The sequence below is a fragment of the Periplaneta americana genome, chromosome 8 (assembly GCF_040183065.1).
Source record: "Periplaneta americana isolate PAMFEO1 chromosome 8, P.americana_PAMFEO1_priV1, whole genome shotgun sequence".
NCBI classification, from domain to species: Eukaryota; Metazoa; Arthropoda; class Insecta; order Blattodea; family Blattidae; genus Periplaneta; species Periplaneta americana.
The window spans coordinates 115,190,424-115,210,862 of NC_091124.1; the positions used below are offsets into that span (position 1 = coordinate 115,190,424).

Consider the following 20,439-nt stretch of genomic DNA (forward strand, 5'->3'; position numbering starts at 1 on the left):
TTCCATCTCATCCCAGGTGCGGTTCTCCCTCAACATGTGGGCCGGTATCATTGGTGATCGATTAGTTGGACCCCATGTACTTGTAAACAGACTTACGGGGCAGGCGTACACAAACTTCCTGGAAAACACCATACCTCATGTTTTAGAAGACACTCCACTAATAATCGTCAACACATTCACTTCTTGCATGATGGCGCTCCAGCACACTTCAGTCGTACGGCTCGCCGGTACTTAGATCGAAGGTTTTCTGATCGATCGATAGGTAGAGGTGGCCCAATTGCTTGGCCTCCACGCTCACCTGATCTGAACCCTCTCGATTTCTACTTGTGGGACCATTTAAAATCATTAGTTTATTCGTCTCCGGTGCCTGATTTGGAATCCCTTCGGAATCGAATTGTGGCATGTTCTGAGGACATACGCAATACTCCTGGAGTTAGGGATCATGTTCGCAGGTCAATGAGACATCGATGTGAGGTCTGTATTCAAGCAGGAGGTGGACATTTTGAACTTCTTCTGTAATGATAACGACCCGCGGAAAGAAAAACGTTCCGGTGAATTTCAATGTTGTGATGGCCATAACTCGGAAATGAAGCATTTCCGGACACATGTTGTAATGAACTATTTTGATTGTCTACATGTGGGAAATACATACCTGAAATTATGCCCCGTATTTTTTAAACACCCTGTAGTTTTCATCCAAAAAGTAAAAGTCAATGTTAATTATTTTTCGCCTATTTACAGAGTTTTAAATATTTACATTGCGCTTTTTAAAATAAATGTATATATTTTATCAAAGCGAAATCAGTTTAGAAGTAAATAATATGATAATTTATTGGAAAATGGAAATTTGAATATTTACAATTAATGTTTCAACTTCTGTTAATTTAGAAATGTTTGTAGGTTGTTTTTGTCTCCATGTATTACCGTCTCTAATGACAGATTACAGAAATTAATTACGAATAGGCCTACTTGTTTTACACGTGAATGTTGTAACTGGACACAGCCTATGTATGTACAGTTGTCAAAAAAAAAAAAAAAAAGTGGCCGCACTCGTGAACAGCGAATATTTTCAAAGTCCACTTCGGGTCGCGGCGATGTTACACGATGCATGTGCTTGTACAAGGAGTTCCGGAACTATGAAAGTGTTCCATATCTGCGCCTCGTAGACCAGGGGTAGAGTGCTTGTTCAATGATTCGAAAGTTGTGGGTTCGGGCCTTCTTCAAGTTTTCATTTTATTTTTTAATCGTTCTTTAGCGATGTAAATGATATTCAAATTATCATTTATATCCAGTTATCGTTCTTTATGGATATCACGTTATTTATATTTTGTTATCGTTCTTTAGAGATATGAATAAAATTCAAGTCATCATTTGTATTCTGTTATCGTTTTATAACGATATGAATAATAATAATAATAATAATAATAATAATAATAATAATTATTATTATTATTATTATTATTATTATTGTATTCGCAATGGGTGTTAGCCCTATTTTACATATGTATGTTAGGGCTATAGTTTTATACACAAAAAAGATAAGCATAAAGAGAAATGGAAAAGAAAATTAAATTAGCTTACGCGATGTAAACAAAACATAAACAATCCGTAAATTAGGCATTGCGATTGCAAAACAAATATCAGTTATCAATTTGAAACATACAAAAACATTAACAACACACATACGTAACACTTCTATAACACAAATATGCAGCTTTCCGTACCATACATCATAAATTAATACACAATAGTCACACAAACACAATCAAACTATAATTACGACATTGCGACGACATCAAGCATCCCATAACTGACTCATATACATAACAAATCAAGCATCCGTTGCAACACATACACTTCAACATAGTAACCACACTTTTAAAAGTTACCAATTTGGCTCCAAGAAGAATAAATAGGACACTGTTACTAATTACTATTCTTCTACAATTTCTTAAATACATCTGTAATAAATCTGTGAAATTCCGATATGAATAATATTCACGTTTTTTATATTCTTATCGTTCTTTAGCGATATAAATAATATTCAACTTATCATTTATATTCTGTTTTCCTTCATTAACATTATAAAATAATATTCAAGTTATTTATAATGTTATTGTTCTTTCGCAGTATAAATAATCTGTATTTTATGTAAGTAATTATTATAACACACATAACCATCTTTCTTTGTAAAATAGGTTATTTTATTTAGGTAATTAAATACGTATTATATAATATCTTATATTAATTAAACAAACCGATATTTATCATTTATATTCTGTTATCGTTCTTTAGTGATACTGTATAAATAATATTCAAGTTATTTATATTGTAATCGTTCTTTAGCGATATAAATAACAAAAATTTAATATTAGGTTTGGAAAAATCCAGTTGCATAATACTGCTATTAGTTTTTCTTTTTGTATTATTACATTATACTATCTTGAACCACAATAAAATGAAAAGGAGTAACGAGGAATTGAACCTGAGACGTTGACATCTAAATTCCGACGTTCGTCCGTTGAGCTACGAGGGCAAAAGTGTGGAAACATTTTCGGAAAAATTGGCCCAATCACACTCTAAGATTTTCTGATGATTCGTAGAAGCTAGTCCAGGATGCGGGGGGCAAAGGCTAATTGAGATTTCCCGGTCTCTGATCGGGTCAAACATCCTGATAGAATTAATATTTAACCCTTGCCGTGATTTTCGGTGAAGTCCGGAGGGTCCAATTAGTCAAATCCACTCTCCTCATCTCCGCATCCTAAGATGCGAAAGAGATAGTGGTGTGCGGAAAGCAACGGGATGTTACCGCATTTAGGCCTATCCTTCCCAAGAAAAACTGCAAACATGAACAAAGGAAGCTTTTAATAGAAGAAGAAGGATCTTCTGCGGACCTCTGGAAAAAGAACTAAGGAAGAGACTAGTGAAGTGCTTTGTGTGGAGTGTGGCATTATATGGGGAAGGAACATGGACATTACGACGAAATGAAGAGAAACGAATTGAAGCATTTGAAATGTGGATGTGGAGAAGAACGGTGCGTGTGAAGTGTACAGACAGAATAAGAAATAAAATTGTGTTTGAAAAAGTGGGTGAAGAAAGAATGATGCTGAAACTGATTAGAAAGATAAAAAGGAATTGGTTGGGTCTCTGGTTGAAAAGAATAATAGACGACATTAGGATATGTGGATCATATGCGGAGACTAAGAGGAAGGCAGAAAATAGGAAAGATTTGATATTGCTGGGTTTGCAATGAAAGACCTGCCCATGGACAGAACACTTATGTTTGTATGTTCAGAATGCCTGGAATATCGTGTCTAAGAACAGTCGCTATTTGCAAAGACTAGTCAATTCCATGCCCACTCGACTGCAAGATGATCGAGATAAGAGGAAGATAGACTAAATATTGAATTGTGGCTTTTTATTTTGTTTTTTTTTTAACGCTTAATTGTTTGAATGTTTTAAGGCCGACGCCAGGAAATTTGTTTTGTTTATGCCACGAAAGATATTTTTATTGAGAATAAAATATTTTTTCTTTCCCTTTGCAGCCACAATATCATAATGATAAAGTCATGGCATAATATATTAATGAATCTGATGTTAATTACTAAAATAATCATAAAAGAGAAAGGAGCCATTATGTATAGTTTGTATCTCTCAAAAACAGAACAAAAAAGAACATAAAAAGCACAAGGTTGTAGTCGAATGCAGGACCTCATGAATAGGAGACCTGAACGCTACCATTATGCTATCGAATAACACACAGAATACTTCAATTATAACTGTAGATATCAGGCAACGTGGTCCAACAACATGTAACATCGCCTGTCTCCGAATTGTAGCGAAGATACCCGAAGGGAACTTTGTTTCAGGAGAGCGGCCACTTTTCTTTTGACAGCTGTACACATCTATAAATACATACATAAATAAATGGTGGAAATACTAACAATAGCATAAATCACAGTAAAAACAAAGTTATTTAAACTAACTATTTGCTTTACGAGTCTCTATATATTACAACGAGTACTGTAAACATTTCAAGTGTTTCAAAAGAAAAAAATATCCTTTCTGATAAAATACGTTTTCTTTTTTCCTAATGAAGTGCTTGCTACAAAATACTCCTTTTGCAACTCTCATTTCCAACCGTCTAGCTTTGTTTTGTTTTGATATGGTTCACTGAACAGTAGACCTATGTATGTACGCCGCGCTATACTCCGTACATACCTACACTGTTGCGAATTACCCGAGGTTGGCTTTAGGTAACCAAACGCAGGACTCTACTCATAAGTCAACCAATAGGGTATCACCCATGAGAAAACTAAGCTCGGAGACAATGGGGTAGAGTAACTAGTTCCTTTCACCCCCTCCCCCCATATTTGTATGAACGCTGTAAAATAAGTGAAAATTTATTTGAGAAATGCTATAATGAATACCTTTCCAAAAATTTGCCATCGAAAAGTGAGACTAAAAATTGCCTTTTGCTTACATATTATCATTTAGAGAAACGATTACAACACTTGATACCATACCGATAACTTAGCCACAATAACAGTGGCGTAGCATGGCTTCCGAAACTGCGGAAGCAATCAAGATTAATTTAGTAACAATAATTGTTCTTAAAATTAATTAATTAATTAATATAAGATTATAATTTTACTTCTATAATTAATTAAGACTCATAGACGTTTGAATAAGTTAAAATAATTTTCTGCTAACAGTCTTACCTTATCGCTTACAATGCAGTGTATTATTTTTAAGTGGTTTGTTTAAAAGTTAGATTCCGGTACTTTTATCTTCAATTATTATGTAATAAAGTATATCCATTACGGTATTCAATGAAACATATAAATGAAGCTTCTTATAATTCAAAAGTTACAAATATAGTTCCTTACTAGGTTACCTAACTGCAATATAATACCAATACAATTGTAATATTTTCATTATTTTTATGATACACATTCTTAATATTTAAATATACCTATATCTTACTAATAGTTTAATTAAATTTAGGAGTACACAATAATTTCAGTTTTCTGTATTGACGTGGAACGTTTATGTGAACATATATTCGGAAAAACATTCGTTACCATTTCTGTAATAGTAATGTTATGTCGGTGACACAGATCATCTGCCCTGAACCTTGGAGAAGTTAGGGGTGATTGTTTTGAGAGATGTGAGGCTAACCTTGGAGCAAGCTGCTGGCTAACGGTACTTTTGGGGCGAATACAATCTGCTTAATCCGCTTTTTATTTTATTAAAAAAACGTTTCTCTCCATTTATAAATACGATGAAGATGGAGATAAACGTTTGCTTTCTCTAGTTAATAGAATTGCTGATATAAATATATATTCAAAGCTAAGACGTAGCAATTCAACTTTCGTGTGTAGTGTTTGAGTATATCGGCTATAGAGAGACTAAGTGTACTAAGTGTACATAGTAACTCTTGTAGAATAATTTCGTGCGTAGTGTTTATGTATATATAGAGACTAAGTATATCTTCAAGCGTATCTGTATATAGCAACTAAATTTCTTAACTTAAACTTAAGTGTACCTAATCATGCCGGCTCCTAAGAAAAAGAAAGTAATTCATTCCCAAGTACGTGAAATAATAGCAAAAGTAATAGAAATGTGTCATAATGAAGCCAAGAAAAGAGTCTTACGAGTTAATTTACGCGAGGCATATTACACTGGTTTGTCTGAATTTACGGTAAAAAATTTAGAAAAGAAAATTTAGAAAGAAAATGGGATCGCCCTAAAGAGGACTGGGAGGGCTATTGTCAACATACATTAAAAGTGGAAAGCCAATATAGATTTCGGCATAATACAGTGCCTGCAGTAGTGGATAATCTGATTATATCTTTGGATAACGAAGACGATAGTGATAGTGATAGTGACAGTGATGATAGCAGCAGTGATGATGATGATGATGATGATGATGATGATGATGAAAGTGATTCAAAACTAGCTACCCCATTGTAATACGGCGCAGGATTGGTCAGTCAATATTTTTATAATGCATGCTACATTGTATTTCTATTTTCAAACTTTATCTCTCTCCATCCACTACTAGTGCGAAACTACTCCCAACTCCGCTTTCCTTCCAGAACAGATGAGCTGTCATCGATAGTAGCTACTCCACGCGCCTCTGTGGGAGTGCGCCGATGCAACCTGTAACATATCGTTGTTACTTTGTGGCAGCGGGCTGATGCAACCCGCAACATAACATTATTGGAAAAATAAATTAACTTTGAATTTGATCGTGATTAGGGCCTATATGTAGTATATTCAAGATATTACTAGTGGCTTGAGCAGCCATATTTCACGCAATTTTAGAGATTCTATGAATTCCCTGCCTTCCTTTTAATTCAAAGATTGTTAATTTCCTCCAAGATACTGTACGTAAAATGAAATTTATAACTTATAATTAAATTTAGGTCAGCTTCCTATATTTCAATTGTAACACTATTGTCTCCTTCTAAAGTAGGCCTACCTATAATGAAATCAAATTTGCATAGACTATTTAGATAGTTAAGTTTTCAATATTTTAATTATAACATTGCTGTCCTCTTCTAACATGCCTATTTAGGACCAATTTATGTGCCGAAATGTGATTTTTTATAATTTAAATATCCCAGGTCTATCATAAAATTGAATGAAATCCTTTAAATAACTTTGACGCTATGGGCGTACACAGATGGGCGGGCAGAATCACGAAAAGCATTTATTCGTATTTAGTGATTATGTATGAAGCGTATTCATATTATAATTACTATTATTATTATTATTATTATTATTATTACTATTATCATCATTTTCTAGTAGGTCTAATATATTTTACGATTGTAATATTCATAAACAGAGTGGTCCACTTAACTCCCCTAACTCTTTCACCTCCGATAGCGTATGAAAAAATATTTCAGATGTACACAAATCGACAATGTTATAAGTTAAATTACATCGAAGAGGACATCTGATATTATGTATTAAAGTATTATTATTATTATTATTATTATTATTATTATTATTATTATTATTATTATTATTCCATGTATTGTGGGTCCCTATCACCACGGCATGGCGCGTCCTCAGGTTGCGGATAGAGGAGACGGCCTCCAGATATGGAGGGTAGCTGCGAATATATTGAATAAGCAGTCGTGGACAGCCAATAAGGGGTGGTCCTCCAGCTTGGGGGTTGGGCGAAGGACTAACAACCCATCACCGTAAAAAACAACTTGTTACGTATCCCTATAATAAGCCTCGGAATAGGACTGATTCTCTGGCACGACCACAGCAGAGAAATAAGGATTTGAGATTTGGCACTTGGAACGTAACTAGTCTTTATAGAACAGGAGGGGTAACATTAGTAGCAAAAGAACTAGCTAGATATAGAATAGACTTCGTAGGAGTACAAGAGGTTAGGTTAGATGGGAATGGCATATCACAAATAGGAGATTACTTGTTGTATTATGGGGAAGGAAACAATAATTACCAATTAGGAACAGGATTCTTTGTTCATAAAAGAATAAAATCAGCAGTAAAAAGGTCGAATTTATCAGTGACAGGTTATCATATTTAGTACTGAAGGGTAGATGGTGCGACATCATAGTTATAAATGCTCACGCCCCTACAGAAGAGAAAGACGACCATATAAAGAATAGCTTCTATGAGGAATTGGAACATACTTTTGATCAGTTCCCTAGATATCACATGAAAATTTTATTAGGGGATTTCAATGCTAAAGTAGAACGGGAGGATATTTTTAGACCAACTATTGGAAAAAAGAGCCTACACGCAATTAGTAGTGACAATGGAGTTAGATTAGTCAACTTTGCCACATCGAAAAATTTAATTGTCAAAAGTACAACATTCCCCCATAAGGATATACATAAATATACTTGGACTTCTCCAGATGGATTGACACACAACCAAATAGATCACATCTTGATAGATAAACGGAGACATACTAGTATAGTAGATATTCGAACTTTCAGGGGTACAGACTGTAATTCTGACCATTATTTGGTGATTGGAGAATTAAGAGAAAGATTATCAGTAGCCAAGCGAGTAGAGCAACAAGTTAATATTACTAAATTCAATATTTTGAAATTAAAGGACGAGGAAGCTAAGCAAAATTATCAGGTCGAAATTTCGAATAGGTTTGCCACTTTAGAAAGTTCCGACGAAGTTGAGAAAGAATTAGATGTTAACAGCGTGTGGGAAAATATCAGAGATAGTATCAAAATTGCAGCTGAGCAGAGCATAGGTTATTATGAAACTAAGAAAAAGAAACTGTGGTTTGATGAAGATTGTTGCATGGTAGTAGAAAGAAGGAAACAGGCAAAATTGAAATTCTTACAGGATCCAGTTGAGGAGAAGAGAGATAATTATTTCAATGAAAGACGGGAAGCAAGTCGTACACTTAGGAATAAAAAGAGAGGTTACTTGAAGGAAAAACTGAATGAGGTAGAAACAAATAGTAAGAATAAAAACATTCGAGATTTATATAAGGGTATAAAGGAATTTAAGAACGGATATCAGCCAAGGGTAAACGTGATCAAGGATGAGAATGGTGACTTGCTTGCAGACTCTCCATCAATCCTAAACAGATGGAAAAACTATTTTGCGCAACTACTAAATGTACATAAGCCAAATAGAAATGGTCGGGACGAAATTGAAATACAAACTGCTGAGCCATTTATACCCGAACCCACGCTTTCAGAAGTCGAAATTGCGATAGAAAATCTGAAAAAGTAGAAGTCTCCAGGTATCGATCAAATTCCAGCAGAATTAATACAAGAGGGTGGAAGTGCATTATATAGTGAAATTTATAAACTTGTACTTGCTATTTGGGAAAAGGAAATTGTACCAGAACAATGGAAGGAGTCCATAATTGTACCTATTTTTAAAAATGGGGACAAATCCAACTGTGGTAACTTTCGAGGAATATCACTTTTGTTGACGTCGTACAAAATTTTGTCCAATATTCTTTTGAGAAGATTAACTCCGTACGTAGATGAAATTATTGGGGATCATCAGTGCGGTTTTCGGCGTAATAGATCGACTATTGATCAGATTTTTTGTATTCGACAGATAATAGAGAAAAAAATGGGAGTATAAGGGTACAATACATCAGTTATTCATAGATTTCAAAAAGGCTTATGACTCGGTTAAGAGGAAAGTATTATATGATATTCTTATTGAATTTGGTATTCCCAAGAAACTAGTTCGATTAATTAAAATGTGTCTCAGTGAAACATACAGCAGAGTCCGTATAGGTCAGTTTCTATCTGATGCTTTTCCAATTCACTGCGGGCTAAAGCAGGGAGATGCACTATCACCTTTACTTTTTAACTTCGCTCTAGAATATGCCATTAGGAAAGTTCAGGATAACAGGCAGGGTTTGGAATTGAACGGGTTACATCAGCTTCTTGTCTATGCGGATGACGTGAATATGTTAGGAGAAAATCCACAAACGATTAGGGAAAACACGGAAATTTTACTTGAAGCAAGTAGAGCGATAGGTTTGGAAGTAAATCCCGAAAAGACAAAGTATATGATTATGTCTCGTGACCAGAATATTGTACGAAATGGAAATATAAAAATTGGAGATTTATCCTTTGAAGAGGTGGAAAAATTCGAATATCTTGGAGCAACAGTAACAAATATAAATTACACTCGGGAGGAAATTAAACGCAGAATAAGTATGGGAAATGCGTGTTATTATTCGGTTGAGAAGCTCTTATCATCCAGTCTGCTGTCCAAAAATCTGAAAGTTAGAATTTATAAAACAGTTATATTACCGGTTGTTCTGTATGGTTGTGAAACTTGGACTCTCACTCTGAGAGAGGAACATAGGTTCAGGGTGTTTGAGAATAAGGTGCTAAGGAAAATATTTGGGGCTAAGCGGGATGAAGTTACAGGAGAATGGAGAAAGTTACACAACACAGAACTGCACGCATTGTATTCTTCACCTGACATAATTAGGAACATAAAATCGAGACGTTTGAGATGGGCAGGACATGTAGCACGTATGGGCGAATCCAGAAATGCATATAGAGTGTTAGTTGGGAGACCGGAGGGAAAAAGACCTTTAGGGAGGCCGAGACGTAGATGGGAGGATAATATTAAAATGGATTTGAGGGAGGTGGGATATGATGATAGAGACTGGATTAATCTTTCACAGGATAGGGACCGCTGTCGGGCTTATGTGAGGACGGCAATGAACCTTCGGGTTCCTTAAAAGCCATTTGTAAGTAAGTAAGTATTATTATTATTATTATTATTATTATTATTATTATTATTAATGTGTTTTTATACATGAACTACTGCAAGTATCACATTTACGCAGACGTCTTACAACTATATAGGCCTATACATTCCCGACCAGACGAAACCGATGCAACTATTGACAAACTTAATCATGACTTGAATCAAGTTTCTTCATGGGCAAATAAGTTCGGACTTAGGTTAAATGTTAGTAAGTCACAAGCTGTAATAATTGGACATAAGAGACTACTGAACATAATGAACAACAGACATATCCCAATTATTACAGTAAATAATGCCACTATTCCGTACCATTCCGTCGTCAGAAACCTTGGCATTTACTTAGACGAAAATTTAAATTGGGAATGCCAAATGAAGGAAATATTCAAGAGAGTGTGCTATGCCATCCATTCTCTTAACCCGGTCAGAAACTTACTGCCGCCAAAATTAAAACAGATTTTAGTACAAACCCTTGTATTACCCTGTTGCAATGCTCGCAAATTTGACCATATCACACCCTCGTTCAAATCTTTATCCTGGCTGCGACTTAATAACCGTAGAACACTTCATTCACTGTCTCTTCTATTTCGAGTTCTCCACACTTCTACTCCAAACTATCTTCGTTCCCGGTTTAACTACTTATCCTCCAATCACAATCTAAACACCAGGTCACAGGAGAGCCAAATCCTAGCAATTCCTGCCCATAGAACATCCTCTTTTACTGTCTCAGTCCCCCGTGAATGGAATTCTCTACCTCACAAGAATAGGGGCTGCCAGACAATAACTACTTTTAAGAAATGGCTGAACGATTTCTTACGGGCGCAGTCAAATTGAAGTTATAATTTTGATCGAGTTTAATAATTTAATTTTATTTAGGTATGACTTATTATTATTATTATTATTATTATTATTATTATTATTATTATTATTATTATTATATTATTCTTATTATTTATTATTATTACTATTATTGTTATTATTATTATTATTATTATTATTATTATTATTATTATTATTATATCATTATTATTATTAGTACATAATTATTTATTTGATGTTGTGAAGGCAGAAAGAATTCTCATTGTATTATATTAATTATGTCCATGTATTGTGGGTCCCTATCACCACGGCATGGCGCGTCCTCAGGTTGCGGATAGAGGAGACGGCCTCCAGATATGGAGGGTAGCTGCGAATATATTGAATAAGCAGTCGTGGACAGCAGATAAGGGGTGGTCTTCCAGCTTGGGGGTTGGACGAAGGGTTAACAACCCATCACCGTAAAAAACAGCTTGTTACGAATCCATACAATAAGCCTCGGAATGGGACTGATTCTCTGAGACGACTACAGCAAAGGAATATCTTGCACAGGATAGGGACCGATGGCGGGCTTAGGTGAGGGCGGCAATGAACCCGCGGCTTCCTTAAAAGCCATTTGTAAGTAAGTATTATATTAATTATGTATTATATTGTATTGTATTGTAGTATTGTATTACATTGTATTGTATTGTATTGTATTGTATTAATTATGTTCTGTTCATAGCAATGTACAGTGGTAATTCTGTGTCATACTGGTTGAGTGGAAGAGAAGGCCGAATGGCCTTAACTCTGCCAGTTAAAATAAACCATTATTATTATTATTATTATTATTATTATTATTATTATTATATTTTTCAAGATATTGGAGTGAACTTTCTCTTAAATGGGAACCAACTATGTTTTGTATTGCAAATGTTACGTTAGCTTAGTCTAATAACAACTGATTACTTTACAGACTGCTTGAATGTCACCGGTAAGAATAAACATAAACAATGCCTGACGCACACTTCTTTATGTCTAGTTCATACTGTTGACGTAATTGAAGACCGAACACACCCATAATACTGTACACTGCCCAATACAACCCTTATTTCTTCAGTTCTGTACAAGACAATTGAACGATAAGACATCGGTGAGAAATCTGATTGCACTCCGGAGATATTGTGTTTTGTTTTTTGAGAATAATTGTTTATTTTTTTATTGTATTTATGTCTCACTTCACCTTGTGTAACATTTTCATAGTATTAAAATATACAGTACATTGTGATTGTGATATAATTGACGTACAACTCTAACCGGAATTTATTGTCCTCCCTCTGTTCGATCCTTGTTCAGACATTATTTATGTTTACTCTTACCGGTGACATTTAAACAGTCAGTAAAGTAGCCAATATTGTTATCAGACACAGCTAACGCAATATATTACAATACAAAACATAGTTGGTTTCCATTTAAAAAAGGAAAGTTGACTCTAATATCTTGAAAATTATTTTATGTACAAAATGCATTACGTGTATCAGATGTCCTATACGATGTACTTTAACTTGTAATTGTCAGTTTGTGTATATCTGAAATATTGTATAAGAACATTTAAATATCTAGGTTCGGAAATATCAGCAACTGATATCAATGCCGACATGGGAGAGTATTAACAATTTAATAAAGGAAATGGGTGTATTAATAAATATTTCAACAAAAATATGCACAGAATTACACTCAGATATGCAAGTAAAACCTAGATTCTGAGATCTAGGTACAAGTCTACACTGGAAGCTGCTCAAATTAACCTATATTTTAAGCCCCTTAATAAGATTTACAAGGACGGGTATAGCAGGATAGAGAAATAAGATCAATATTTGCCAAAAACAGTATAGTAGAAAAGATTCAGTGACATCAAAAGGAAAGGAAATATAATACTGTATTTTTAAAGCTTAGCCTTCAAGATATTCACTATAAGCTTTGTTTCGACAATCTGTTGGGAAGAGGGACCGCGCGATAATCATTATGATGATCATAGTTATCATCATCATCTACACCGCAGCCATCACCACTATAAAATTTGACATTACGAGCTTTATTTTTTAAGAACTTTTAAAATTTGCATTACCTTTTCTTGCAGACTGTTGAGCTTGTCATGAAGTCGTGCCACAGTGTCACAGCTTGCAAAGCAACGGCCTCTGGCAGCAGCTTGGTTCAGTCTACCATCTTCAGTATCAACACGTTGATCAAGTTCACAGGTACGATTGTCAGGTCTTAAGGAAAATCCTTCGTGACACTCACAATGATAACTGCCAATTGTGTTCACACATGTCTGCTCACAATCTGAGCTCTCTTCTTTGCATTCATCTACATCTGCTCAATAAGAGAAAATAGTTCCATTATTTATCACTACTCAACAAGGTTTTCATAATATGGACAAGAATAGCTATTTTTATGTAATTTGTCTGTCCTGATTACGAATATGGTATTGAAAAAGTGCCTACACGTCACATTTTTTTCAGAAATTTATATTTTTCAGTTAGCGAATCGTATAAAAATGTGTTAAAATCTACCCATTTTGAAAGAGGTTTTTTTCTTAAACGTAGATATTTTACACAATTATATATCATTTCCGATCTTTTAAGATACAATTTGAAACATACTTTCACTTTTGTGGATTGAATGAGTGTTATCCTTCGCGGTGGTTTATTGTTTTATTACCCTTATTATGCAGCTGCACGGAGAGTAGATCATATCCGTCTATAACTGACTAAGGGAAAGGAAATACGGTTGCTGTTGTATTGTCAGACAAGAAATGAACAATTTAGCGATTATATCTCATTGCGGAAGTGTTGTGAGCGGTACTACTAGTTATTCTGTAATAGTGTTAAATGGATCGCTATCGTCGTTCATGTAAAAATTCTCCAAATAGTTTCTACCATGTTTGTGGAGAATAAATTTTTAAATCATAACGTCGATCAATTACAGACAATGTAAAAAAGGCATATTACTTGTATTTTGGCTGTAAAGTTGGATGCCTTTTGCTGTTCCAATGATTTGGCGACAGCCTACCAGTCATCTGGAAGATTGTTACTTCTGCATTACCAAAACAGTGGGGTTTTCAAGGAAAACTGAAGATAAAATTATGTATTCTAATCTTCTATCAGCCATAGTACCTGTGCCACATTCTCCTGAACTTCCTGTCCCTATCCCTTCGCTCATTGGGGAAGATTATGCATTCCAGAGGAACACGAACTATCAGAATCCTCAGACTACCCTTCAACTTCCGCTAGTCCCACCTATATTCCCAAACATCATGAAACATCACATTTGATACGACAGGCAGAACTTAGCTAGGGATTTAGGTCTTTCCAAACAACACACTGAACTATTAGGTTCTAGATTACAAGAATGGAACTTATTAGCAAAAGATACCAAGATTTCAGTATTCAGAAAACGAAACGATAAGCTGACTAGTTATTTTGCTATGGAAAATTCTGTTTGTGCTTGAAAAAATGTGAACGGACTGATGGATGAATTAGAATCCAGAAGAATGGAGACTGTTCATCGATTCATAAAAACTAAGTTTAAAGGAGTTTTATTGCACAATGGCAATACAAAACCTTCCATTCCAGTATCTCATTCAGTCGCTACGAAAGAAACTTATGAAAACATGTCACTAATATTGAATGCAATAAATTATAATGAACATAACTGGGCAATTTGTGGGAATTTGAAAGTAATAGCTTTGTTGCTTGGATTAGAAGGAGGGTTTACTAACTTATGTTGTTTTCTTATGTTTGTGGGACAATCGAGCAGTAGCACAACATTATATGGTGAAGAACTACCCTATCAGACAATGTTATATTCCTGGTGAGCATAATATTAAATATCCTCGACTAGTGCAACGTGAAAAAGTAGTTCTTTCTCCACAGCATATGAAACTAGGGCCAATGAAAAATATTGTGAAAGCTCTAGATAAGAGTGTGGACGCCTTTCAATACTTAAAGACTCTGTTCCCTAAAACCAGTGATGCTAAATTAAAGGAAGGCATATTTATCGGTCCACAAATTTGAAAAAGACAGCGTTTGAGGGACAGGATTTTTGAGAAAAGAATACCCTGAGGAATTACCAGCATGGAAATCTTTTGCATCTGTCGTCAAAGAGTTTTTAGGGAATGGGCAGAAAATTATCGCCAATTAATAGAGACGTTAGTAAGAAACCACAAAAAATGTGCTACCGTATGTAACTGAATATCCATTTCTTACATTCACATTTGTACTTCTTTTCTGAGAACTTGGGAGCTGTAAGTGATGAACAGGGAGAGCGATTTCACCAAGACATTGCTACAATGAAGCAATAGTATCAAGGAAGATGAGATCCAGCGATGTTAGACGATTATTGATGGATTTTAAAAAGGGAAGATTGCAGTTCTCATAAGAGAAAAAAATTAAGGTACTTTTTCTATCTTTCTGTACTTTATTGCATGAAAAGTTGTTTTTGTAAGTCTTAATAGCTGGTCAGTTATTAATGTATCAGTTTTATAATATCTAAGCTGCCCTTGGAAATTTTCATACAAAAAATGAGAACAAAGCAATCTTTAATAGTTAAAAATTCTGATTTTTCAATGTATCAAGTAAATATCTATAACTCAAACATGTGACGTGTTACGAACTTTTCACTCTCATTTTCGTGTTCAGCGCATGCAAATTAGTTAATATCAGCCTATTTTATTAATGTTATGGAAAAAAGTTCAAATTTGTTGAGTAGTGGTATTATAATGCTAAGACATAATCCTACATTGGATTTTCTTATAAATTATAATGATGATTCATATTCTGTTATCTTATTATAAACATTTTATTATAGCCTATATGTAGGCTATTTAATTGTTTCGTTTTTTCCACTTCGAATAACCGCAACTTAGCACAAATTAATTAATTTACTGCAGAACAGAGATTGATCTATATAATACGCTTTTACGACAGTTTGTCACACAATAATCCGTTCTACGACGTTTCATCTCGGGCTAATATTTCTACCGCGACGCTTAGTCTCAAATTATCAATCCGTTTCATGTAGAACAGTCGATTGGAAGCAGTTTGTGAAAATATGAAACATTTCCGACAAGACTGTTTTACCCAAGATTAACTAACACACTTCTCAAAGAGGTAGTTCGAAATTATTCTGGAAAGATTATTTATATAATAAACAGCGACAAAATAAAGTCAAAACCAAAAATAATAATAATAATAATAATAATAATAATAATAATAATAATAATAATAATAATAATAATAATAATAATAATAATAATAAAGATCTGAAAAGCGAGGCGAGTGTTTAACTTAGTACATTAAATTTGGCAATTGGCAGGTACACACAAAGTTCTCAAACATACAGAGCACACACATGCTCCAGACTGGGGCAGAGATAAAGTTATGGGAGTAGTGTGAAGAATTAGATGCTCAAATTTGTAACGAAGCAGTGGACGCGTTATTAAAATCGCCATGTCTCAGGCGCCAGTAGTAAAACATATTAAAAAATTCCGAAACCTCCTGCATTAAAACGCACAGTTCAGAATGCAACAATAACATTTCCCCTACTAACCCAAAATCATTAGATAATGATCTCCACGGTATTCCTGAGAGATTTAAGATAGACAAAGATGAAAGTGACTGATATTTTAAATAAACCCTGAAAGAAAATTTCCATTAAGTACTTTTGATACGGGATCACTTAAGTCGATTGACAAAGTGTATTTTCTGAAAATATTATAGGACATAGATCAGCTCCTGATATAATGTGTCATCTGAACAACATATACAGAAATATGTGAGGTTAATGGATGTCATTAGTGATTATCTTAGTGAGCAATAAGATACAGGCACTGCACTGAACACTCTTTGAAAGAATTAGAAATGAAGTACAGTCCACGCACATGTTTCTTTCTTGTGTGTACTGATTGCGAAGCTGACGCAAGCAACGCTTTAAAGCATCTTTTCATATTTTTCCACAATACAGAATATCGTTTCTTTTTTTTTTCATTTTAGAAACATCTTTGGCGAAAGATGAAGAAGGAAAAATTGGCACAAGATTACACGGAAGAAGAGAACCATGCTGTCTGCTGGAAATATCACTAGCCTTCATATTTCCATGTATTGTGGGTCCCTTTTACCATGGTATGGCGGGTCCTCAGATGGCGAATAGAGCAGACGGGCTCCAGATATGTAGGGTAGCTGCGAATATAATTGAATAAGCAGTCGCAGACAGCCGATAAGAAGTGGTCCTCCAGCTTGGGGGTCGGGCGAAGGGATAAGAACCCATCACCGCAAAAAACCGTTTGTTACGAAACCCCAAAATAAGCCTCGGAATGGGACTGATTCTCTGAGACGACCACAGCAAAGGAATAAGGTTATGAGATTTGGTACTTGGAATGTTACAAAATTTTATAGAACAGGAGGGATAACATTAGTAGCAAAAGAATTAGCTACTGTCGGCGACTCAGGAGAAGACGAGAGCGAAATGAAGAGGAAGGGATGTGAACAGATAACGTACGACAACACGTCAATATTTGTAATGTAGTAAGCGGAAACATTAGGTCTCCTTCTGTTCAACTTAGCTTTAATTTCCATACGCACTGTTACTCATGTTTCCTGCACGAGTAATAACCTGGCTACTGGGATGCTTATCTGAGCGATGTTTATAATAATCAACAGCGATAGTCAAGAAGGTCACATTCTTGCCCCTCGTCTTCTCCTGAGTAACGGACAGTAGATATACTAGATATGGAATATACTTTGTGGAAGTACAGAAGGTTAGGTTAGATGAGAATGGCATCTCACAAATAGGAGATTACTTGTATTATGGGGAAGGAAACAACAATCACAAATTATGAACAGGATTCTTATTCATAAAACTTTGAGGAGGCCGAGACGTAGATGGGAGGACAATATTAAAATGGATTTGAGGGAGGTGGGATATGATGGTAGAGACTGCATTAATCTTGCTCAGGATAGAGACCGATGCGGGCGGCAAAGAATATCCGGGTTCCTTAAAAGTCATAAGTAAGTAAGCTTCATACTTACAGAAAGGAAAGCGACGAAAAAGAAGTTAAATAGGCCCATAGTTCTGACCAACTTCGTGATTCAAGACGGCGCCATGTTCCGTCGGACTCCGGCCATTTAGCCACTCGTAATGAGTGCACCTTGTACATAGTGTTGGACATTGTGCCACTGTCACATAATTATACTGAGACTCTACATGAAGGATAGGCCAACAAAGGAGAATAGAGAGATAGAACTTAAACTCAAAGGGATTAATCCGGTATCGGAACTTGAATCCGGTGTGACTTAGTGGATAAAGCGTCAGCACATAGAGTTAAAAACCTGGGTTCGAGTCCCGGTGCCGGAGAGAATTTTTCTCTGTTCTACTCATTCTTCACCACATGCACTAAAACTTCGTACGTATTACTTCGGTACATCATAAAGCAACTTAAATATGTTTTAGTGAAAGCACTAGGACTTACATTCTCGTTATGTAAATTAATTATTTTGGAGGTTTTCGAAGGGAAAGGAACGCCATATACCCTTATTTTCCATTTTGATGTGGGACTGCTTTGAGCGAAGTACTGCTAGCATTTCGAAGGCCAGAAACCCTGTAGAAGGCTCTAGGGTGGCATAATAGTCTTAATCTCAATGATAAAGCTTCATGAATGATTTCCTTGAAAAGGAACATGCGGATGTGTCCAGGCAGATTCTGGTGGTTCTGCTAAAAAGTGAAGAAAAATTACATAAAACTGCACAAGAGACTTCAAAGAATCCTTTCTCGTTACGAATAATATGAATCAAAGGCGACATTTTGCCATTTATACGTACTGTACGTCATAGCCATTCTTTATAGTATAATAACATAAAAGAAGTCTTGTATGCTGGAAAATAAACTTATATAAGTATTTACGTAGCACAAATTATTGGGATCAATTTACTAACGTACGAATATTAGGCCTATATGGTACAAATTACTGAGATATGAATACTTTTTGAACGGATTTACTAGAGCGAAAAAGTCAAGAGAAATTCTTGCTGTTTGCCATTTTATGAATATTTGTCATCGGTATTAGATTATGTATTGTGGTTATACTTTCAACCAAGATGTACTAGTTCGAACCCAGCCGAATGTTTAGCATGCCTTCTATCGGAAGGAAAGAACCTCATGGTATAGATTTATTGCAATTAAAGTACCCTGTCACTGAAGAAGAACATTTCAGATAAAATCTGCGGACGGTTTCTCTTAAATTCAGCTACTCATATCTCTTGTATACAGCTCTCATCAGAAATAATATAGTCTTCCTTACAAGTACCACTTTTTCGAAAGTGGGATTTGATTCTGTCAGAATAGCAGAGTTTTCAAATGTTTCAATTAACTATATCTGGATGTGCTGAGATCATTTTATAGCGAAATAGTGAGTACGGACTTTTTATTCTCAGACATTTGAATTTTTGTTGCTGTACCCAATCATCTTGAATATGTTATTTTATTGTGAAATAGTTTTGTGCATTTGAAGCCTGTGACGGAAAGAATTGTTTTTATTTCTTTGTATTATTTAGTGAAATATCCTACCTTCACATACTGGCTTTTTTCCTCGCTTCTGTTTCTCGGAATTAAACCTGTAGCCTGGAAAACAAGTGCATACAATTTTCTGTAGGTACACTGAGCACCTCTGTTCACACAACTGAAGAGAACAGGGATCCACCGACTTGTGAAGACATCTGAAACAGTAATAGATAATATTATTTTTACATACGAAGAGTAATATTAAAATTACGAAATTATGGAGTAATTTTGTGTTAAATCCTAACACATTTAAATGTTCCAAAATCAATCAAGTGATTGCATACAATTAGAACCACAACTTACAGACTATCTGCTATTAAAATGCATGACTATATTATTTAAGAATTAACTGCACTGGTCAAGTGCAAGGTCTACTGAATATAACGGGGAATTTTAGTGCAAAATGCACGCTTTCGAAGATATCTTAACACGTTATCACAGCAAAATGGAGAAATATGATGTGGGTCAGAAGATATCATATAAGTACACTAATTTTAGAAACGAGAATACTATATCAAAGGGATAATGGACGTAACATTCACTTGTGTCATTTTTGTGGGAAGCACTTGTCACTAATATATCCCTTCATCAAACTCTGCCTGAACGTGTCACTGACAGAGGACTTACTTGTCATCAATTATCCCCTCATCATATTCTATCTAACCTTAACAGTAACAGTGCGTCTAATTGACACTATAGGCCTAATAATTATATCTCCTCATCATGAAACCTGTCCACACCTGTGAAGTAACGGTCAGCGCGTCT

At 35.0% G+C, this 20,439-nt stretch overlaps 1 protein-coding gene across 2 annotated transcripts in view; it reads right to left on the bottom strand.

The window, feature by feature from the left end:
• LOC138704968 (collagen and calcium-binding EGF domain-containing protein 1-like) overlaps nucleotides 1–20,439 on the bottom strand; it is a 181,526-nt gene that overhangs the window by 91,385 nt on the left and 69,702 nt on the right. For both annotated transcript variants that reach the window (XM_069833449.1, XM_069833450.1), the window contains exons 4-5: nucleotides 19,681–19,829; nucleotides 13,187–13,431 (exon numbers count right to left, since the gene is read on the bottom strand). In XM_069833449.1, the coding sequence (XP_069689550.1) occupies nucleotides 13,187–13,431; nucleotides 19,681–19,829 (394 nt within the window). The remainder of the gene's footprint in view (nucleotides 1–13,186; nucleotides 13,432–19,680; nucleotides 19,830–20,439) is intronic.